Below are 24,026 nucleotides of genomic sequence, written 5' to 3'. Positions count from 1 at the left end.
TTAATACTAACCTTTTCTTTTTTTCCCTGGTATCAAGGCATGAACTGTGATCTTTTTCAGCTTACTTGCTCATGGCTGGCACACTAGCATTTGGTCCACACCTCCAACCTGTTTTTTTTTTGCTGGTTAATTCAAGATGGATTCTCACTGACTTTTCTGCTCCAGTTGGCTTCAAACTTAGATCTTTCAGATCTAAGATTACAATCCATGAATGACCCATGGATAAGCCATCCATTTCTAGCACATTAATGATAGTTTGAGAAATGAACTATAAATACCTATAGGCCAGTTTTTCTTTCTGGGGAAAGGGTTGATCCTGGGGTGTGAACTCAGGGCCTTCATTTGATCAGTTTGCTTGCTCTGGTGGCACTCTGCCACTTAAGCCATGCCTCCAACCCTGTTTTTTTTATTGGTTATTTTGGACATAGGAGAATTGTCTTCTTTTCTGCCTAAACTAGCTTTGAACTGTGAGCTTCTGGCTTCAGTAGGCACCACCAATTAGGGCCACCAAGCACTTGTCCAGCTTTTCTTTTGAGAAGCAAAATTTGCCTTAGCTAATTGTGTTTCTGGAATGGATTCAGTAAGTAATACAGTCATAATTGCAATAATATACTTTATATTTCTTCCTCTTCATGTTTTTCCATCTTTTTTCAAATAAGTTAACTCATATGCATTATAAATTAAGCCATGTCAACAAATATTGAGATGATAAAGTGATTGCTTTTGTATATGCTGTTTATTATTTATGTATTTAGTGATACTGGGATTTGAACTCAGAGCCTTGTGCTTGCTAACTAAGCAGGTCCTATACTGATTAGTTATAGCTCTAGCCCTTTTTTGGACTGTCTTAATTTTGAGATTGCAAAAAAGATCTCACTTCATACCTGGGTAATGCCTGGACTGTGTTTTATGGATATTATTAAAATATAAATGTGGGCTGGGCACTGGTGGCTCACACCTGTAATCTTAGCATCAGGAGACTGAGATCTAAGGATTGTGGGTTCAAGCCAGCCCAGGCATTAATGTCTGAGAAAGACGTGAAAGTGGAGCTGTGGTTCAAGTGATAGAGAGCCAGCTTCAGAAAAGCTAAGGGACAACATCCATGCCCTGAGTTCATGGCCCAGTAACAGCAACACAAAAAATAACAACTTTTTTCAATATGTTTTGGTTCTAACTAATATGCCTTTGCTAAAAAATTACTGATTTCTAAGCAACATTTTTTTAAAAAGGGAAATATGCATGTGAGATAGAAATAATAATGTTAAATATTCATATCAATCATAAAATCTGTCTTTTTTACAGAAATATTAAAAGGAACATTAAAAGAAATCCAAGGAAATAAGACTTTTTCAAATGACTGAAATTCTTTTATTGCTAAAAAAGGGAATTTTCCTTCCTTTCATAGCATTCTTTAGACTAGGATATGTGAATTTGGATTTAAGATCAATTTAATTTTCTTTCTTTTACATATTACATGCTTTTACTACAATTTAATTTTCTTTCTTAATTTTCCCTTACTTCATTTTTATACTTTATATGCTTTTATTATAAAATATCTGAACAAAAGAAAGAAATTCTTCTTTGGTATTCGCTAAGTTTTTTATTATTAAAATAAATCTTAAGAGTGAATATAGAATTTTCATGTGTCACCAACAATTCATACATTCCAGGGGCTCATATTGGAAGAGCAGAATCCGATCCTAGGTTGGATGTTTCACATAGACATCTTCCTCGCAGCTCAGAACGTTCAAGAAGTAGAACTCGGTCTGAAAATAATATAAAGAAATCTGCGCCGTCTCTTCTAGACAATAAGCAAGAGGATAATGTTGCCTTAAACAAGGACTTTTTACCTGTTGAAATTCGTGGAATTCTTGATGACCTGCAGCTGGATTCCACAGCTCAGACTGTGAAGCAAGAGACAGGAGAGATACAGAATCCAAAGTCATCCACATCTGTACCAGCTTCTCGGAGTCATAGCCTAGTGAAAAGAAAACCTGACAAAATAACAGCTAATGAAGATCCCCCTGTCATTTCCAAAAAGCGCCACTATGACACAGATGAAGTACGACAATACATTGTTAGACAACAGGAGGAAAGGAAAAGGAAACAAAATGAAGAGAAGAAGGCTCAAAAGGAGGCTACTGAACAGAAAAACAAACGATTACAAGAGCTGTACCGGAAACAGAAAGAAGCCTTTACTAAAGCAAAAAATGTGCCTCCATCTGATCCATCAACAGCTAGGCGACTTCAGGAAACGTACTCCAAATTTCTAATAGAAAAGACTTTGCTGGAAGAGCCAGCCCATCAACATGTTACACAGGAAGCACAGGTAATAGTAGCAGAAACACAAAGGTCAGAAAAAAGTTATTTCCTATACAATGTTATTTAAAAATTACCCACCATCCTATTATTCAGGTAAATGCTCACATAATATTTTTAACAGTCGTGGTCTTTTATGAAATTTATTACATATGAAGAAAAATTTGGACAATATGATGGGAAAAAAAGAGATGAAGAATAGCATTGATTGCTACTGATGTTCTTTGTCTATATTCCTTCTGAGTTGTCATTATAGTACTGAGTAAATACTTAGCCTATAATATATAAGCTAGATTACGTTAATGAAATATTTAGTTTGGTATATTTTTCAAAATTAGAAAACATTTTAGTTTGATGTGCTAATGTTTTTAGGAGAATAACTGAATATGCATTGAGGTATTGCACCCTGTTTTAAAGGCTTTGTTTAATATGATTAAGCTTTAGTAAATCATAATCCTGCAAAGGTTAGGTATACTACTTTTTTTACCCATTTTGAAAAAACAGGGTAAAAAGGATATTACTTCATCCTAATTATGCAGTTAGGATTAGATGTCCTACTTGGATTTTAGATGATGTTTGCTGTTAATTATAATAGTTGTTTTTAAGACAAACTGAATTTGATTGTTTTATTATATGGAAAAATCCTCTGGTTTATCGATTCATTAAAGTTAAGATCATTCTGATAGTTAAACTGAAATGACTTATGAGTTCCTTATGTGCTACTTGAAGAGATCTTCGTGATGAGATGGCTTTTTCTTCTAGGCAAGACCAGGGTATCAGCCATCTGGGGAATCTGATAAAGAAAACAAAGTACAGGAACGTCCCCCAAGTGCATCTTCCAGTAGTGACATGTCTCTGTCAGAACCACCACAGCCTCTTGCAAGGTAAAAAAGAGAATGAAAGATAATTAAGATTCTATCATTTAATTAAATTTATTGTGGTCTTATGTTAATTTACCCTATGCCTTACTTAGGTTTTCAAATGTTAGCTGTGATTGATTGATTGATTGATTGTGCTGGTGATTGAATTTAGGACCTTGCATATGCTAGACAAATACTTTTCCAAACTGTATCCTCAGCCCTTTAAGTTATGTTCCTCTTATAATTAAGTTTCCTTTACTATTATATTTCTAACTAGTTGTCATGTAATATAAACTAGAATACATTAATGAAAAACTTAATTTTATGTATTTATCAGAACTAGAAAATATTCTGTTTTGGTGTGTTTTAAGAATAAGAACTGAATGTATACCAGGTATTACACAGAATTTTAAAAGCTTCAGTGCAGGGTATAATCCATTGTCAGTGTCAGTTCCTTCTTTAGTTGGAAACACTGTTGTCTTCTCTGAACCAAACACATAATGAAATTTTGTTGGGTGGATATATCACAGCATAAAGTTGCATGGTTACACATTATACTTTGAAGAGAAAGATTTTGAAACTCTTAAGAATGCACAAATAGAAATCAAATCATTTTACAGTTTGTGGTTAATGCACACCATCCTCTTTTCTCTCACCCCGAAAATAAGATTGATAATATAGCTAATATTTATTGAACATTTCTTAGGTTTCAAGTATTTTGGGCTAGGGCTCAAACTCAGAGCCTCATGGATGGTAGCCATTTAAGAGATCTACCACTGAGTCAGATATTTAGTACAGACATAATTGTCTTTTCTGTTTCGTAGAAGAGATGACTGAGACTTAGAATTAAATGTGTCTTCTCAAAGTCAAAACATTAGTGGTGGAGATAGTTTTGAACTTGGGCAATATGACTCCAAAAGCTAATGCTTTTAAGCATTCTATGCATTTAATTCTAATAAGTAAAATGTTTCAAATGATTTGTTTACTGTTACAAATAAATTTGTAAATTTCAATCAAACACAAACTTTTTAAAAGTTGTAAATACTTTTTGGGTAGGGAATTCTCTTCATTTTATTATTGTTGTCAACCTACCTTATTGGATTCATGTCTCTAATTTTTACCTTTCTCTGAGATGTCTTATAATTCTAAACAAGTTACCCAGTATTAGAAGCACTCCAAACAGAAATCTTTTGTCAGATTCTAGTACCTGTTTCTCCCAACTTTCCCTCCTTCCTTTTAAATTTGTTGGTGTGTGTGTGTGTGTATGCACTGGCCCTGGGGCTTGAACTCAGGGCCTAGGGATTGTTCTTGAGATTTTTTGCTCAAGGCTAGTACTCTGTCCCTTAGCCTCTTAGTCACCCCACTTCCGGCTGGTTTTTGGTGCATAATTGGAGTTAAGAGTCTCACAAACTTTCCTGCCCTGGCTGGCTTCAAATTGTAATCCTCAGATCTCAGTCTCCTGGGTAGCTAGGATTATAGGCATGAGTCACTGGTATCCAGCTTTAAAAAACAAAACCCCCAAAAACCAAACCTGACACATAAAAATTGAACATACAATTTAGAAGGTATTGTGTGTCATGTTTTAATATGTATATACATTGTGTCTCCTTCCTCTTACTATCAATCCTTTGACCTAAGGTACCTACTTGTTGCTTTCATTTTCTTACTTCATTTTTCCTGTTTACATCATTCTAAGAATCATTTTATTTTTTGGATTTGAAGTCAGGATCTTACGCTTGCTATATACTTATGTGCTCTACCACTATGCCATGCCTCTAGCCCTTTTTCTATTGGTTGGTGTTTGATACTGTCTCATTTTCTGCCTACATAGCCACAGATGCTATTCATCATAGTTGGGATGATACTCATCATGTCTTACCTTTCTGCTAAGATGGAGTCTGACCTAGTCTTGAACTATGATCCTTTATTTTTAGCCTCCTAAGTAGCTAGGATTATTGATGTTTACCACCATTTTATTTTATTCTTAGAATATTGCATTTCTTTTCCAAGCTTTTATTTTTGTGTGGGTGAGGGGTGAGGTTGTGCTTATGCTAGGGCTTGAACTCAGGGACTGGGTGCTGTCTCTTAGTTTTTTCACACAAGTTGAAAATGTTATGCCACTTGAGCCACAGTTCCACTTTGGACTTTTTGCTGGTTAATTGGAGATAAGAGTCTGGTTGGACTGACTTTTAGTCATGATTCTTCAATTCTCAGCTTCATGAGTAGCTATGATTATACATTTGTACCACTGGTACCCAGCTACTTTTCCATACTTTTCAATGCCCTATAATTTTATTACCTACCTGGAAAACTCCACACTATATATTTGACCTTGAACACTTTGAGATTCAGCTAAAAAGTCACTTTGCTAGGCCAGCCATCTACATCGTATTGAACTTCATATATCTTTGCTTTAGTCGTATGACCTTGTACTTCAGTTGTTTATTAATTTGTCAGCCTTGCTAGATCTTAAAACCATCAGGAAAAGTTTGAATCTTAACTGGACTAAGTGTTTTATTTTTATTTCCCCTGTTTTTCTGTCAACATAGCACTTGCATAAAATTGCCTCTCTTACATACTTGAATTTAAAACACTTTTGGTATCTTTTCTTTCTTTTTTTGACCGCAGAGACTTTTGCTTGCTAGCATGCATACTACTTCTTTTTTTTTTAAATTTTTTTTTTATTTTTATTTTTGGGTCCAGTTGTGGAGCCTGAACACTGGGCCTGGGCGCTGTCCCTCAGCTCTTCAGCTCAAGGCTAGCGCTCTACCACTTGAGCCACAGTGCCACTTCTGGCTTTTTGCTTATGTGGTGCTGAGGAATCGAACCCAGGGCCTCAGGCATGTAAGGCAAGCGCTCTACCACTGAGCCACCTTCCCAGCCCCTGCATACTACTTCTTGAGCCACACTTCCAGAACTTTTAAAAAATTTTCCTCACTAGGGTTATACATATGTGCCTTGGCTAGCCTTCATTACTATCTCAGGATGCTATAATTTTCTTTGTATTCCTATTACTAGTAGCTTAGCTTAGACCCTAATGTCTTTCATTTTTAACAGCCTGTATTTTGTGACATATAATCTATATTCTAGTTTTCTTTGTTTTTCCTTTTTGGTCCCTCATGGGCTTGAACTCTGGGCCGGAGTGCTGTCCCTGAGCTCTTTAGCTCAAGGCAAGTGCTCTGCCACCTAAGCCACAGTGCCACTTCTGGTTTTCTGGTGGTTAATTGGAGGTAAGAGTTTCACAAACTTTCCTGCCAGGGCTGCCTTTGAACCACGATCCTCAGATCTCAGTCTCCTGAATAGCTAGGATTACAGGTGTGAGCCACCAGCACCCAGCTTCTAGTTTTCTTTTAGTTGTTTCTTTTTTTTTTTGTAGCCCTTCAGTATGAAAGAATGCTATAACTAAACTGTCAACCAAATCTTGTTTGACATACTTACCTGTTTCTTTTTCGCTTTGGTTACTCTCTTCCAGGTGGTACTTAACATTTTAGTTTAGTCTGAATTTTCAACCTTTATAAATGATTTTGAATCAAATTTGGTCTTTTTTTGTGTGTGTGGCAGCTATGGCTCCCAGTTTTCTGTCACCTGCAGATTTGATGTGTATCTTCATGTCATCAACTAAAAATAGTGCATAAGACCAAGTACAAAACTTGATGTTATTCTTTTTTTGTCGGTCATGGGGCTTGAACTCTGAGCTTGGGCGCTGTCCCTCAGCTCTTCAGCTCAAGGTGGGTACTCTACCGCTTGAGCCACAGTGCCACTTCCGGTTTTCTGGTGGTTTATTGGAGATAAGAGTCTCACGGACTTTCCTTGTCCGGGCTGGTTTTGAACCACGATCCTCAGATCTCAGCCTCTTCAGCAGCTAGGATTACAAGCATGAGCCACTGGCGCCGGGCTTGATATTATTCTTTTAATAGTTAATATCTTTTTTTTTTTTTTGGGTCCGGTTGTGGGGCCTAAACTCTGGGCCTGGGCACTGTCCTTCAGCTCTTCAGCTCAAGGCTAGTGCTCTACCACTTGAGCCAAAGCACCACTTCCAGCTTTTTTCTTTTTGCTTATGTGGTGCTGAGGAATCGAACCCAGGGCCTCATGCATGCAAGGCAAGCGCTCTACCACTGAGCCACCTTCCCAGCCCCAATAGTTAATATCTTGGTTGATAAAAAGCACTGTGCTTGCCAGGCACTGGTGGCTCATGCCTGTAATCTTAGCTACTCAGGAGGTTGAGATCTGAGAATCACAGTTCAAAGCCATCCTGGGCAGGAAACTCTGTGAGACTTTTTATCTCCAATAAACCACTAGAAAACCAGAAGTGGCACTGTGGCTCACGCATTAGAGCACTGGCCTTGAGCTGAAGAGCGCAGGGACAGCGCCCAAGCCCTGAGTTCAAGCCTCATGACTGACCAAAATACAAACAAACAAAAAAAGCAGTGTGCTGGATATGGAGCTGTGGCTCAAGTGGTAGAGCACTAACCTTGAGCAAAAGGAGCTCAGAGATAGCTCCCAGACCCAGAGTTTAAGGAAAAGCAAAAACAAAAATAACCTATAGGGCTGGGAATGTAACTTAGTGGTAGAGTGTTAGCCTAGCATACATGAAGCCCTGGGTTCGATTCCTTAGTACCACATAAACAGAAAAATCCGGAAGTGGCATTGTAGCTCAAATGGTAGAGTGCTAGCCTTGAGCAAAAGAAGCTCAGGGACAGTGCTCTGGCCCTGAATTCAAGCTCTAGGACTGGTTTTGTTTTTGTTTTTTTTAAAAAAGCAGTTTGCTAAGCCATATTATGATGCGATTCTGCCTGCCACACTCCACCTCCCCTCTCTGGCCCAGGAGTTTGAACTCTGGGCCTAGGTGCTGTCCCTGAGCCTCTTTGAAAGGCTAGCATTCTACCACTTGAGCCAAGTTCCACTTCTGGCTTTTTTGAGTAGTTTATTGAGATAAACTGGCTGGCTTTGAACTGTGATCCTGAGATCTCAGCCTCCTGAGTATCTAGGATTACAGATGTGTGCCACCAGTGGCCACTGTAATCTTACTTTTGTTCAAACAAAACCACCCAAAGCATAACATAGATTTAGATACAGATATAGACTCAGACAGACAGACAGACAGACAGACAGACAGACAGACAGACAGACAGACAGATAGATAGATAGATAGATAGATGGATGGATGGTTAGGAAGGGTATAAATATAAGCAAACATATTAATGGCTCATTTTCATTGTTTAGCTATGAATAATTTTACGCTTTTAAGAGACTTGTGCTTGTTAGACAGCAAGCAGTCTTTACCACTTGAGCTATAATTACCCTAGTCCATTTGTTTCAAGTATATATGCATTACTTTGAGGTGTTAGAGGGAAATAAAATTAACAAAATAATGATGATTTGGGCTTGGGATGTCTCGCAGTGGTAGAGTGCTTGACGCAGCCCCTGGACTTGTTTCCCCCCTCAGCAAGAACAGAGAAAAAAAAATGCTTTTTATGAGTTGCTGTGTTAAATAACAAATTGTAACTTCAATTTACAGAAGAGACTTGGTGGACCCTACATGGATGCAGCCTGACAGATTGAGCCCACAAATTCACAGTTCCCAACCACAGCCTCTTGTTGGAACAGCTGGAAATTTACTCTCCCATCTCTTGAATTTAGAACATGTAGGAATTTTGCACAAGGATTTTGAATCTATTTTACCAGCCAAGAAGAGTCATAATATGGCTTCAGGACCATTAAGTTTTACACCTCAACCGTTTCTGACCTCACCAGCTGTAAATCCAGATGCCTTGTTAAAACCTAGTGCCAGCCAATATAAGAGTAAACTGGATCGTATTGAAGCCTTGAAGGCAACAGCTGCTTCTTTGTCTAGCAGGATTGAAAGTGAAGCCAAAAAATTAGCTGGAGCCAACATTAACTATGGATCAGTTTGGAACGCTGAGTTTGATGTACAGCAAGCACCTCAAGAAGATGGACCTTGGACCAAAGCTTTAAGTCCACCTGTGAAAGAAGATACAGAAGATGTTTTCTCGGCCCGAATTCAAAAGATGTTAGGAACCTGTGTATCTCATGCAACTTTTGATGATGATCTTCCTGGTGTAGGCAACCTTAGTGAATTTAAAAAGCTTCCTGAGATGATAAGACCTCAGAGTGCCATATCAAGCTTCAGAATGAGATCCCCTGGTCCCAAACCAGGAGGGCTGCTGGCACAGTTGTGTAAGAGACAGACTGACTCTTCTGGCTCTGATGTACAAGCTGGTTCTCAAGAAAAAGCCAAAAGATCTGTTGGCTCCAGCACAGACTCAGTTAGTGAAGGGCCTCTTCTTAGTGAAGGGAGTCTCTCTGAAGAAGAAGGTGGCCGGGATAGACAGCCTCTTTTGAAGGTAGCAGAAATCTTAAAAGAGAAAGAATTTTGTGCTGGAGAAAAAAATCCTTATGAGCCCATCAAAGAGTTTCAGAAGGAAGCTGAGAAATTTTTGCCACTTTTTGGGCATCTAGGTGAGGTGCATAGCAAAGGACCATGGGAAGAATTGGCAAAGGGAAGCCCACATAGTGTCATTAATATTTTTACCAAATCATATCAGCTATATGGAAAAGGAGAGAAAAGTAAAGGTGGGTACTATCTGGATGTTATCTTAAGATAAATTATTTTTATAATTTCTATGCAAAATTTGTACTAAGCCCACAACATTTTTCATTTTTATTACTTGAATATTGGAGAGTATCTGTGAGATTATTTAACTAGAGCATTAATAGTTGAATCTTAAAATTTTTATTTTGTAGTTTTTGTTGTCATAAAATAGGTAGTTACAGAAATTTTGATATAGTTTAGAGAAACTCATAGGTGTTGTATTGAGTATTGGATATATATCAAGCCTATATTAGTTTTTCTGTGGCCATACTTATATATTTAGACAAGTTAAATATGTTTGTTTTTGTGTGTGTATTATTATTTATATTAAAGATTGGACGCTGTCCCTTAGCTTTTTGGCTCAAGGCTGGTGCTCTACAACTTGAGCCACAGCTCTGCTTCCATCCATTCTGGTTAATTGGAGATAAGAGTCTCAAAGACTTTTTTCTCTGGGCTGGCTTCAAATTGCAGTCCTCAGATTTCAGCCTCCTGAGTAGCTAGTATTATAGGTGTGTGCCACTGGTACCTGGGCTCAAGTATGTTTCTAAACCAGTGACTTGTGACTCCTGATAATATAGTGGTTAAGAATTGAAAAGGGCAATTACATAGAAATTACAAAAATATTGTTTGCTAAAACAAATTTTAGACTTTGAAGAACAATGTAGCTATATGTTTATTTTTTGAGGCTTAAGATATATATGTATGTATGTGTATATGTATATAGTTCTGGGGTTGGACCCTGGGCCTTGTAAATCCCTGTACCTCCTTGGCAGGTTCTCTACCATTGAGCTATGTTTTCATCTCCTCTAAGACTAGCTTCTAAATTTGTCTTTTTATTCTGTAGTTCTGCATCCCAACTTCCCTCTTTGGTGAAGGTTTAGTTCCTTTTGAGTCTCTTTCTCTTTTTTTTTTTTTAATTTTTATTTTTGTCAGTCATGGGGCTTGAACTGTGGCCCTGGATGCTGTCCCTGAGCTCTTCAGGAAGCTCAAAATGAGCACTCTACCACTTTAGCCACATTGCAACTTCTGGTTTTCTGGTGGTTAATTGGAAATAAGAATCTCATGGATTTTCCTGCCCAGGCTGGCTTTGAACCATGATCCTCAGCTCTCAGCCTCCTGAGTAGCTAGGATTACAAGCATGAGCCACCCGCCAGGCTCTTTCTATTTTATTTTGGTGGATTCTACCCAGCTTATACTAACATAGCTTTAGAACTTATTGGAAGTTTTTACTCTAAAGAGTAAGCAAATTATGACAAATGAATCTCTCATTTATATCTCTTAGGCTCAACTGGCTGTTACATTGCTATTTCCTAGGATTTATGTTTACATTTAAGTACTTCTTTATGATCTTGTACAATCTTTTATATAATGTTGCTCTCTCTCTCTTTTTTTTTTTTTTTGTCAGTCAGCTTGAACTCTGGGCTTGGGCGCTGTCCCTGTGCTCTTCAGCTCAAGGCGAGCGCTCTCCCACTTGAGCCACAGTGCCACTTCTGATTTTCTAGTGGTTTATTGGAGATAAGAGTCTCACAGAGTTTCCTGCCCCGGCTGGCTTTGAACCACGATCCTTAGATCTCAGCCTCCTGAGTAGCTAGGATTACAGGTGTGAGCCACCAGTGCCTGGCCTGTTTTTTTTTTTTTTTTTTTTTTTTTGTTGTTGTTGTTGTTTTGAGACTTAGTCTCACAGACATTTCTGTCTGAGCTTGCCTTGAACTATAATCCTCAGGTCCTAGACTCCTGAATAGATAAGGATAATAGGCATGAACCACCAGCACTCAGCTCGATTTTTTTTTTGGGGGGGGGGTCAGTCGTGGGGCTTGAACTCTGGGCCGGGACACTTTCCCCGAGCTCTTCAGCTCAAGGCAAGCACTCTACCACTTGAGCCACAGTGCCACTTCCTGTTTTTTGAATGGTTTATTGGAGATAAGAGTCTCACGGACTTTCCTTTAGGCTGACTTTGAACCATGACCTCAGATCTCAACCTTCTGAGTAGCTAGGATTACAGGCATGAGCCCCTGATGCCCGGCTATTTTTTTTATAGTTATACTGAAATGTTGAGATATGACATACTATGTTATATAGGATGTTTCAAAATAATCTGAGACATGGATGTGAGGAATAGGAGTTTTAATGATGGCTTATGTATTGGTCATTGTTGAAATTGAGTAATGGATACTTTGATTTCCCTATACTGTGTTATTTTCATTTATATTTGAAAATTTTCCTAATAGAATGTTCAAAATATACCTTGCTAGATAAGAAGGTAAATTGAAAATAGGCCCAGGTAAAAGCAAACAAGACTCTCTCTACATATCATTAATCTCTATTTTCTAGAATGCTTTGCTTTGCTGATAGTTTTTTTCAATTTTAGTTTTTAACTATGCTTTAATTATTTCTTTTAGCTGGTTTTGAAGACAGATTAGATAGAGGAACATCAGCATCACAGCCTTTGAGTGCCCTCACAACCCCTTTAAGCAGTGTTTCATATGAAGATGATTTTGTCTCCTCTCCAGGGAGTGGAACTTTGACAGAAAAAAAGTCAGCTCTTGAATCTAAGTAAGCAACATGGACTAAAGTCTGAAGAGTAAAATAAATGTACAAATAAGAACTATGGCTTGAGAATAAGTCAAAATTTCGTGTTGAATGATACATTTAGAGGCTATATGTAGAAGAACATGGACTCTGGTTTTAAATCCTTAAAATCTCATTATTAGTTGCTTAGTATTTGTGCATATCACTTAATCTCTTTATGTGTAAGTTTCCTTTATTTTAAAATGGAGAAAATATTAGTACCTACCTGCATCCCAGCATTCTTTTTTTTGGGGGGGGGGTCTGGTCGTGGGGCCTCAACTCTGGGCCTGGGCGCTGTCCCTCAGCTTTTCAGCTCAAGGCTAGCATTCTACCACTTGAGCCACACCACCACTTCCGGCTTTTTTTTCTGTTTATGTGGTGCTGAGGAATCGAACCCAGGGCCTCATGCATGCAACGCAAGTGCTCTACCACTGAGCCAACTTCCCAGCCCCCAGCATTCTTTTTATTTTTGGTCGGTTGTGGGGCTTGAACTCTGGGCTTGGGCGCTGTCCCTATGCTCTTCAGCTCAAGGGGAGCGCTTTACCACTTGAGCCACAGTGCCACTTCCGGTTTTCTAGTGGTTTATTGGATATAAGAGTCTCATGGACTTTCTTGCCCGGGCTGGCTTTGAACCATGATCCTCAGATCTCAGCCTCCTGACTAGGATTATAGGTTTGAGCCATTGGTGCCTGGCAACATCCAATAATTTTTTGTTGTTGTTGTTGGTTGTGGGGCTTGAACTCTGGGCTTGGGTGCTGTCCCTGCGCTCTTCAGCTCAAGGCGAGTGCTTTACCACTTGAGCCACAGTGCCACTTCCAGTTTTCTAGTGGTTTATTGGAGATAAGAGTCTCACTGACTTTCCTGCCTTGGCTGGGTTTGAACCGTGATCCTCAGATCTCATCTTCCTGAGTAGCTAGGATTACAGTAAGCATGAGCCACCAGAGCCTGGCCATCAGATAAGTGCAAGGCATAGAACTGCAAGACTTTATATTAACTTATTTTTTTAAATAGCCTGAATGGGTATGATATTGATAATATTCCTGTTTTAGAGCAGAAACTGAAATGACTTATTAAGTGAATTAGACTTTGCTGGAAAGAATTTCTTTTTTTTTAATGGTTAAAATAAATGAAAATAGGGGGCTGGGAAGGTGGCTCTGTGGTAAAGTGCTTGCCTAGCATGCATGAGGCCCTGGGTTCTATTCCTCAGCACCACATAAACAGAAAAAACTGGAAGTGGTGTTGTGGCTCAAGTGGTAGAGTGCTAGTCTTGAGCTGAAGAGCTAAGGAACAGCACCTAGGCCCAGAGTTCAGGACCCAGGACCGGCAAAATAAGTAAATAAATAAACAAATGAAAATACTAAGTACATTAGTATATTTAGTTAATTAAAATTAACATGCGATTCTTCATTTTTTTTGCACACCAGTTATAGTCCACATAAAATTATTTGATGAGCTCACAAAAATTAGATATAATTGGAAGAAGAAAAACAAATCTTAGGCCGGGCGCTGGTGGCTCACGCCTGTAATCCTAGCTACTCAGGAGGCTGAGATCTGAGGATCGCGGTTCAAAGCCAGCCCGGGCAGGAGAGACCGTGAGACTCCTATCTCCAATAAACCACCAGAAAACCGGAAGTGGCACTGTAGCTCAAGTGGTAGAGCGCTTGCCTTGAGCTGAAGAGCTGAGGGACAGCGCCCAGGCCCAGAGTTCAAGCCCCACGACCAACAAAAAAAAAGAAAAAAACAAAAAAAAAAAAACAAATCTTATTAAAATTATAACAGGAAAGGTATAGTTTTAACTTTTGAGCTATAAGAAAAGATCTTTAAAATACTTTAAAAGATTTAATGCTGTGACACATCATCAATTAATATGATTTAATGCATTTTATCTGCTGGTTAATGTTAGTATTCTCTGTAAACTTACTGGAGAGAAATAGTTATGCTGTATAAAATTACAAAGTTGTGTAGAAATAGAGACCAAACTTTGTGGTATTCAACATCCTATTTTTTCTCTCCCACATCTGAAATACTAGTTTATTTATATTGGCTCAGCTTTAGTAAACAATTCACCTGACATTTTTCTGAATAATAAATTGAGCCATAGAGAACAATCTGGGCTTTATACTGACAAGGAAAAAAGAAGAATGGAAGCCACCTTTGGTTATAGTTAAATTCTTCTGGTGATTAAATAGATTTCTTTCTTTTTTTTTTTTTTTTTTTTTTTTTTTGTCAGTCATAGGGCTTGTACTCGGGGCCTGGGCGCTGTCCCTCAGCTTTTCAGCTCAAGGCGTGCTCTCTACCACTTGAGCCACAGTGCCATTTCCCGTTTTCTGGTGGTTAATTGGAGATAAGAGTCTTATGGACTTTCCTGCCCAGGCTGCCTTTGAACCGTGATCCTCAGATCTCAGCCTCCTGAGTAGTGAGGATTACAGGTGTGAGCCACCTGCACCTGGCTTAAATAGATTTTTAAATGTCTTTAGTTTAACCACGTTTTAAGACCTTTTTCTTATTTTCTTGATTTTTATAAGTTTACTTAATAAAAAGTTTAATACGAAATATACACGAACCACTTTTTGTATCAGTAAAAATAAGAAGACACATAGAGTCTGTGCTCAAAGTCATTACCTTTATTTTAAGGCTTCTAACAAGATGATCCTGTTTCTTTTTTTCTTTTCTTTTCGGGTCCGGTTGTGGGGCCTGAACTCTGGGCCTGGGCGCTGTCCCTCAGCTCTTCAGCTCAAGGTTAGCGCTCTACCACTTGAGCCACAGCGCCACTTCTGGCTTTTTTCTTTTTTTTTTTTTTTTGCTATGGGTGCTTGGGAATCGAACCCAGGGCCTCAGGCATGCAAGGCAAGCGCTCTACCACTGAGCCACCTTCCCAGCCCTTTTAAATGTTTTCTTTTTTTTGGGTCTGGTCATGGGGCCTGAACTCTGGGCCTGGGCACTGTCCCTCAGCTCTTTCAGCTCAAGGCTAGTGTTCTACCACTTGAGCCACATTACCACCTCCGGCTTTTTACTTTTTGCTTATGTTGTGCTGAGGAATCAAACCCAGGGCCTTAGGCACGCTCTACCACTGAGCCACCTTCCCAGCGATCCTGTTTCTTGTATTTGCTCTATTTCTATACTCTGTTGCCCTCTAGTTGACATCTCTATACACTACCACAAAATTCATAAAGGGAGTTAGTTCTCACAATATGCTTTGGACATTCCTTTTACTTTTAGCAACTTCTTTTCAGGGATAGGCTTGGTTATTGTGTCTGTTCTACACATTCAGAGTTGCTTAAAAATAGAATTGTAACCTCACTCAGACTCCATATTTTTTTCTTCAGCCACTTTTACTTTTTCTTTACAGTATTATTGGTAGCAATTTAAGCATTCAAGAGGGCCATTCTAGCAGAAAACTTGCCTATGATGTTTCTTCTACGGATGTTACTTCTCAGCACTCATCAGGAGCCCTGTCTGTTGCATCATCTCATTCATCTACTTCCAAAGGAAAGAAGGGAAAAAAGGAAAAGATGGAATGTAAGTGGAATTATGCATGGTGACTTTTTCTCTTACCAGTGATTTTATGGTAGTGCTCTAAAGTTATGAATTGATTCTATAAGAAGTTAGAGGAAAATGTTAAACTTAATTTTTTTCCATTTGTACAGGGGTAAACGCACTGTATTAAATATGTAAGGTCTTATCTACGTGGGTTTGATTACAGAAACTAATAAAGTATTCTCTAAATAAAAAAAAAAAAAAGAAGTTAGAGGAATTTCTTCATGATAGTAAAGAAGTGTAGGCCAGGTATGGTGGTATATTCCTGTAATACCAGCTACTCAGGAGGTAGACATCAAGATGATTATAATTGAGGCCAGACAGGGTAAAAAGTTGGCTGAACCCATCTCAACAAACAAACTGGATGTATTAGTGCATGTCTATAGTTCCAGTTGTGTGGGAAGCATAGGAAGGATTATGATCCAAGGATAGCTAGGCAAAAAATGTGAGACCCTATCCAAAAATATAACTGAGGCAAAAAATAATTTTTCAATAATCTCAATAGGATATATCCCTACAAAGTAAGGTTATTTATTTATTTATCTTTGTGCCAGTCTTGGGGCTTGAACCCTGAGCTTTTTTGTTCAAGACTGGGGCTTTGCTGCTTGAACCACGGCTCCACTTTTGTCTTTTTGGTGATTAAGTGGAGATAAGAGTCTCATAGACTTTCTTGCCTGGCCTGGCTTTGAACTATGATTCTTAGATCTCAGCCTCCTGAGTTGCTAGTATTATAGGTGTGAGCCATCAGTAATTGGCAAAGTAAGTTTATTCTTAATCAGAGAATATAAACATTTTTTATGAATCTGGCTACACAGTTTTTACTATGGAATTTTCAAGAAGATTTGTGTAACTATCTTGGGAACTAATACTGTTTTTCTCTTATCTCAGCATTTTATCTTTAAAAATCCTTATTTTTTGGTTGTATTACTGGTTGAATAAAGAGCTGTTTATTAATATCAAGTAGAAGGTATTGATGCTTGAAGACTTTACTTTCTTAAATGAGCAGAAAGATTAAGTGCTTTATTTTAGGTCTAGAAAACACATTTTAAAATAAGTTAAAATTTCAAGTATTTTTGTCCATATTTTTCAAGTATTTTATTAAAATCTATAGGTTAGCTATATAGCTCAGTGTCTCTAATGTCAGTCATATTTATAAGAAATTTGTGTTCCAGGGTTTGATTCATTCACTGGAAATGTTCAGAACTTACTTGATGAGGAAAAAGTACAATCTAGTTCAGAAGGTGGCTCCCATCAAGGAAAGAAATCTAGGACCAGTAGTAAACTTTCTGCTAAAGATTATGAGCAGATTTTTGACACTGAAAGCACTTTAGAAGAACTTTCTGGGCATTCTGTGAGGTATAGTATTTTATATTTTGATTCACATATAATTAACATAATAGTATTAACATAATAGTGTGAAGAATCTATTTGGTAAATTTCAACTTAACAGTTAACTATGCATGTCTGAGCTACTGTTAGATCGTGTATGTTGTAAATAGTAGATTTTATGACTTTGCTCATAGCTCTAGACTATATTTTAGAATGTGGTCACCTTTCACTTTAATTGCTCCAATCTTTCTAGGAATTTTGTACCTCAATTACAACTAGTTTTGTGTCTGAAAGCCCTTTATTGCCATGGTATACTTGACTGTTTTTTGCAAAAAGCATCTACTTTCCTAGAATGAAGTGCTTTGAAAAGACAATGACCCCATCAACTCTAACAACCTAATTCAACTTGAAGAGTTTTCACTGAACTACCATAAAGTATCTTATTTCCTTGTCTACAAAATTTTCTTCTCAGCTGTTTCTTCAACTCTTTAAATACAACTTCTTAGTATCTTTTTGCCATAGGGTTGATATTATTTATTCCTCTGAACTTTTCTCTCCTGTGCTGCTGACTAACCACTCAAAAACAGATTTTGAGGTCTGGGAAGGTGGCTCAGTGGTAGTGTGATTGCCTTGCATGCATGAGGCCCTGGGTTTGATTCCTCAGCATCACATAAGCAGAAAAACCCAGAAATGGCGCTGTGGCTCTAGTGGTAGAGCACTAGCCTTGAGCTGAAGAGCTGAGAGACAGTACCCAGACCCAGAGTTCAGGCCCCACAACCAAAACAAAACAACAACAGCAACAAAAAACACCCAGATTTTGAAATATCACTCTTATTGCTGACCTCAACACTTGCTCAAATCTTTTTAACATTATTTACTACTTACCGTGCTGTTTACAAATAAACTGTAGTCATAGCTTCCTGTGTAGTTGCTGTTTTTTTGTTCACATGACTTTAAGTATGCACTGATTCTGTCCTTCTAGAAATTGAGACTCTAAGGAAACAGAATCATCTTTCTTCAGGGCTGGGAAGTTGGCTCAGTGGTGGAGCGCTTGCCTTGCATGCCTGAGGCCCTGGGTTCGATTCCTCAGCACCACATAAGCAAAAAGAAAAAAGCTTGAAGTGGTCTGTGGCTCAAGAGCGCTAGCCTTGAGCTGAAGAGCTGAGGGACAGCGCCAGGTCTAGAGTTCAGGCCCCACAACCGGATTCCCCCCCCCCCCAAAAAAAAAGAATCATCTTTCTTCATTTACTCTTTCTTCTCCTCCCTTACTTTTCCCTTGCTCTTCTCCTTTTTTTTTTTTTGTCTGTAGTACTAGGTGTTAAAATCAGGGCCCTGCGGTGCTAGACAGGCACTCTGCCTCTTGAGCCATCCCTTTGTGCCCTGTTTACTTTTCAAGGCTCAGTTTATGATGAGGCCAACCGAAGCTGTGAACCTCTACTTGTGCTTCCTCCTGTCACTGCCCCTAGCCATTAGCTGCAATAGAGTCTCATTCAGTTTTTGTCTGACTTGGCTTCAAGCCACAATGTGATTGAAATCACTATAAACATATTTTTGGAATGGCTAGTCAAAGTGAATCTTTTCTGCAATGGTAATAAACAATTATAAACTATACAAAGGATACTAAATTTGTATGAAACCATAGAATGAGACACAGAGAACTTACTTTGTCTGCTGTAATGCTGTGATTTAAAATGATTATTCTTTTTAGGGTCCCTAGATGAATTTAGACACTGTTCAAAATATAGCAATGTTTCTTTATCTGTGGTTTTCCTTTCTGGGGTTTCAATTTAATCATGATCAGTTGTGGTACAAATTTTTAAATGATGCTTAATTTAAAGTACACATCATTCTGAGTATCATAATGAAATCTCACACCATATAACTTCATCTTCTCCCATGTGAATCATCTCTTTATCTAGTATACTTAAGCTGTATACACTCCCCATTTGCATATCATATTGCAAAATTTGCAAATTCCAAAAATTGCCACTGTACTATGTGAAAAGTACTTAGTTAAGCTATGTATAGGAGGAATCACAATATGTATCAGTTTGATACTATCCAAAGTTTTAGGCATTCAGTGGAGTTCTTGGAACATAACATCCACATATAAAAGGTAGCACTACTGTAATATTTCTACAAGCTTTCTATAGAAAATTAAAGGCTTTGTAAACAAGTAAGTGACTGGATTACTTTTAAAATTACTTTTCAAATATTCATGCTAGTTATAAGGAAAAACTTCTTAAATTTTATCTCAAAATTTTATCAGAAGCTAAAGGAAAACTTGTTTTAGTCCAGTAGAAATCACTGAATTGTGCCAAATACTTTATATAAAGTATCTGAATTTATGCAATAAGTAAAAATTTAGTGTAAGGCAACATGCTTGATATGATGAGAAATAATGTCTTTTTTTTTTTTTTTTTAGCTTTTCTTGCTGGTCCTGGGGCCTGGGTGCTGTCCTTGAGCTTCTTTTGCTCAAGGTGAGCTGCCTACCACTTGAGCCACAGTGCCAATGCCATTTCTGGCTTTTTTTGAATAGTTTATTAGAGATAAGAGTCTCATGGAGTTTTTGCCTTAGGAGGGCTTTGAACTTCGATCCTCAGATCTCAGTCTCCTGAATAGCTAGAATTACAAGCATGAGCCACCAGTGCCCAGAAAAATAATGAAATCAAGTTTTTAATGAGTTTACTGTCTGACAGAGAAACACTATCTACACATGACAGAGAAACACTATCTACACATGTGACTTATGTTGCACTAAATGCCTTAGAAGTTGTTACTATTAACTGTTTTGAGAGGCTATTTAATAGAAAGGATAGGGAAAAGGAATAGTCTTACAAGCTATATATAAACAGGTGAAATAGATATGGATATTGTGAAAATATTTTTTATGTGATTCTGGGTCAATGGAGAGAATCAACCATTTTTACATTGTAAATATAAAATGATATATAAAATATAACTTGTAAAATTATATTTTAAAACACTTATAGGATAATGTCTTTTACATATATTTGTGTTTTTATTGATACACAATGGTTATTTTAGAAGACTTTGTGATACCTGTACATTGTAGAAGGAAAGAAGTAACAATTTAATTGAGACCCCCTCTTTCCCATTTTATTTAAGGCACAGTTTGTGCCCAATTTGTTTACCACTGAACATCTAGAAATTAAAGGAATACTCATAGTCATTCATCACTGAATATAATTTTTAAATTTACTTTATTGTTGTTAAAGAGATGATATACAGAGGGTTTACATTTACGTGCGTCATAGTGTCATCTGTTCCCACATTCTCTCCCATTCCCACTCATGAGTTGCATAGTTCACTTTCATCAATGTCCAGTGTGCTCTACACTGTACTTTTTAACCCTTTTTCCTCAGATTCTGAGCCCTCCCCCCACCCTTCTACAGAATGATCAGAAAAAGAAAAAACATTGAAAAAAGTCCTTTGTTTCCCTATCTTGGCAGTTTGTTTCAGTATGTATATTATGTAAACATGTGTATGTAAACATATGAAGAGGCATTGGCTATTGTACCCTTGTGATCCTCTCCTAAGATTATCCTCTTTTGGTCTCACTATGTGAGTATCTAGAATCCAGCCTAATTTTTCATATGCTAGTGCATTTTAGAATTATCTTCCATATATCAGAGAGGATGTGCACCATTTGTCTCTCTGAGGCATACAGAAAGATTTTTGTAGGTTAATTTTATATCCTGCTACTTTGCCGAAGTGGTTGATCAGCTCTAAGAGTTTGGGAGTGGAATTTTTTGGATCCGTTAGATATGAGATCAAGTCATTTATAGATCAAGTCATCTATATATTGGATAGTTTAATTTCTTCTTTCCTTATGTGAATCTGAATCCCTTTTATATCCTTTTCTTGCCTTATTGATCTGGCTAAGAATTCCAGAACTATATTGAAGAGGAGTGAAGAGGGTGGGCATCCTTGCCTTATTCCTGATTTTAGGGGAAATAGCTTTGGTATTTCCCCATTTAGTATGATGTTGGCTATTGGTCTGTTATGTATAGCTTTTATTGTTTTAAGGAATGTTCCTTCTAAGTTTCTCCAAAGTTTTTAATATGAATGGATGTTGCATTTTGTTGAAGGCTTTTTTGGTGTGTCTATTGTGATAATCATGTAGTTCTTGTCCTTGGTGAATATAATTTTGAAAATAATTGTAAGTAGTTATACACAGGGGCTTCCAGTCAGCATCTCAATTTCTATGTACAGTATATCTTGATCAGTGTCACCCCTTCTAGCATTCTCTTCCATCCCATCTGTCTCAATCCTACCTGTATCCTCAAGTTTCCTAGTTCATTTTTACATATGTGCATTGAGTGTTAGGACTTTTCACCCATTATTCCATTTTCCATTTGTTTCCCTCCCCCCAACTCTAACCTATCTCAGTAAACATTTTCAGATGTTCTGGTATTCATTTTGTTAAAATGTTAATTGTTGAAAGGGGTTAACCCGTGGAAATTCATTCGAGTATACTATATATTTTAGTTAGGTTGATTTTGTGTGTGTGTGCGCGCGCGCGCGCGCGTGTGTGTGTGTGTGTGTGTGTTGTGTATTGTGTGTATGGATATGGTCCTGGAAATGTTGCTTAAGAAAGAAGTGTGTATTGTTCTTATAACTTTTTTAGCTTGTTCTTGAAGTCATTTCCTTTTTCTAATTTCTTTATGAAACAAAACTACTTCTAGTGGCTCATCAGACAAGGGAAGATCTCAGAAAACTCCAACTTCACCTCTATCCCCAAGTTCTCAGAAATTGTTACAGTGTGACCTTCCAGGATCTTCAGTAGAGAGATCTAAGTCTCCAGTCGTGGTACCTACAACTACAACAGGATTGAAGTCCACTGCAGCTTTCACTGATACAAACAAAACAGAGGCGGCTGCAACACCAGGCAAGTAGATTCATGCACTTACAAGTTTTTTGTTTTTGTTTTTGTTTTTTTTTTGTTGGTTGTGGGGCCTGAACTCTGGGCCTGGGCACTGTCCCTGAGCTCTTCAGCTCAAAGCTAGTGCTCTACCACTTGAGCCACAGTGCCATTTCTAGCTTTTTCTGCTTATGTGGTGCTGAGGAATCGAACCCAGGGCTTCATGCATTCAGGGCAAGCACTCTACCACTGAGCCACTTTCCCAGCCCCACTTAGAAGTTTTTAGCTGTGAATTTTTCCTGAAAGTTCTTTATCTTTCAATTGAGCCATAGGATATGTTATTTCAAGTCAATTTGATTATTCTTTAAATTATTTTTTTTTAAAGTATAGGAACTTAAATACTGAAAAGCATGAGAGATTGAATAGTGGCATTTTTTCCCATGTTGCCATCATTCGTCAAAACTTACCTGAAGATATATCCCATATATGTATTTCTAAGTGCTTATGGGGTGTGTGTGTGTGTGTGTGTGTGTGTGTGTGTGTGTGTGTGTGTGTGTGTGTGTGTGTGTGTGTGTGTGTGTGTGTGTGTGTGTGTGTGTGTGTGTGTGTGTGTGTGTGTGTGTGTGTGTGTGTGTGTGTGTGTGTGTGTGTGTGTGCATCAGGAGATACCAAAATAACTATTAAAATACATTGTATTACTAAGTCACTGTTTTTGCTACAGAGGAAAGCAGAAATGATTTCAATTCTTAAAATAAATAAATTTCAGAAATCTGAAGTGTAATTTCATGTGAACTTTTCCATTTGACAATCATTATGCCCTCTAGGTTCTAAGCGTTTTTCTCCTGCTGGCCTCCAGCATCGTATGGCAGCAGAACTCAATTATCTGAGTGCTATTGAGGAGTCTGTGCGACAGCTGTCAGATGTGGAAAGAGTTAGAGGCATTTCACTTGCTCAGCAGGAGAGTGTTTCTCTGGCTCAGATCATAAAGGTATTGGTGGGATTGTCTTCTTTATTATTCTGGTTTTTTTTCATCGTTTCTTTGTTAATTAAAATAGAACATATGGTAGAAGAACATTTGGTAAAAGAACAATTGTGTAGTCATTCTTTCTCAAACACTGTTTTCCATTAAGTATTGCTTTGTTTTAATGACAATGTGAAAATTAAATTCTTAATATTTTCTGTTTTCATTGACTGTTAGAGATGAGTGCAGTTGTTTTGTTTTAATGCTTTACTTGTTTCTGAGACCCAGGTGTTTGATAAAATCAGACAAATGAGGACTTTGGCTTAGTAGACAAAAATCTAGAGCTCTAAGCCGTGTTCCTCAGTGGGTAGGCTATTGTTTTTTGTTGTCGTTTTTTTTTTTTGTTTGTTTGTTTTTTGTTTTTTGTTTTTGGGTCCTGTCGTGGGGCCTGAACTCTGGGCCTGGGCACTGTCCCTCAGCTCTTCAGCTCAAGGCTAGCACTCTACCACTTGAGCCACAGTGCCACTTCCGGCTTTTTTCTTTTTTGCTTATGTGGTGCTGAGGAATCGAACCCAGGGCCTCAGGCATGCAAGGCAAGCGCTCTACCACTGAGCCCCCCGCCCCCCCACGAATTAACAATCATCTAATCCAGATACAGAACTGTACAGTTACTCCAGAAAGCTGATACATGCCCACTTGCAGTTACTCCCTCCACTCCTGCCCAGGAAATTGTCATTTTGATTTCTAGCACAATGAGTTTATTTTTGCCTATTCTAGAACTTCATGTAAGTTAAAATATAATTTGAACTCTTGTGGTTAGCCTATTTTAGTTAGTATAAATGTAATATTTATCCACATCATATCTTCCTACCCCCTGTCATATTAGGGTTGAGCTATGCTTTCAGCCATTTTTTACCTTAGTTATTTTAAGGTAGGGTCTCCTGCTTTTGCCTG

General features: G+C 37.9%; 1 protein-coding gene across 8 annotated transcripts in view; it reads left to right on the top strand.

The window, feature by feature from the left end:
- The window catches only part of Cep350 (centrosomal protein 350), a 138,486-nt gene that overhangs the window by 45,221 nt on the left and 69,239 nt on the right, over positions 1-24,026 (top strand). For all 8 annotated transcript variants that reach the window (XM_070034334.1, XM_070034335.1, XM_070034337.1 and 5 more), the window contains 8 exons: positions 1,671-2,329; positions 3,082-3,203; positions 8,698-9,773; positions 12,192-12,345; positions 15,710-15,879; positions 17,070-17,253; positions 21,936-22,138; positions 22,936-23,099. In XM_070034334.1, coding sequence (XP_069890435.1) covers positions 1,671-2,329; positions 3,082-3,203; positions 8,698-9,773; positions 12,192-12,345; positions 15,710-15,879; positions 17,070-17,253; positions 21,936-22,138; positions 22,936-23,099 — 2,732 coding nt within the window. The remainder of the gene's footprint in view (positions 1-1,670; positions 2,330-3,081; positions 3,204-8,697; positions 9,774-12,191; positions 12,346-15,709; positions 15,880-17,069; positions 17,254-21,935; positions 22,139-22,935; positions 23,100-24,026) is intronic.

The sequence above is a fragment of the Dipodomys merriami genome, unplaced genomic scaffold, assembly GCF_024711535.1.
Source record: "Dipodomys merriami isolate MVZ:Mamm:240054 unplaced genomic scaffold, mDipMer1.0.p SCAF_24, whole genome shotgun sequence".
In the NCBI taxonomy this organism is placed as follows: domain Eukaryota; kingdom Metazoa; phylum Chordata; class Mammalia; order Rodentia; family Heteromyidae; genus Dipodomys; species Dipodomys merriami.
The sequence above is the reverse complement of the archived record's forward strand: the minus strand, read 5'-3'. Positions and strand labels throughout refer to the sequence as shown.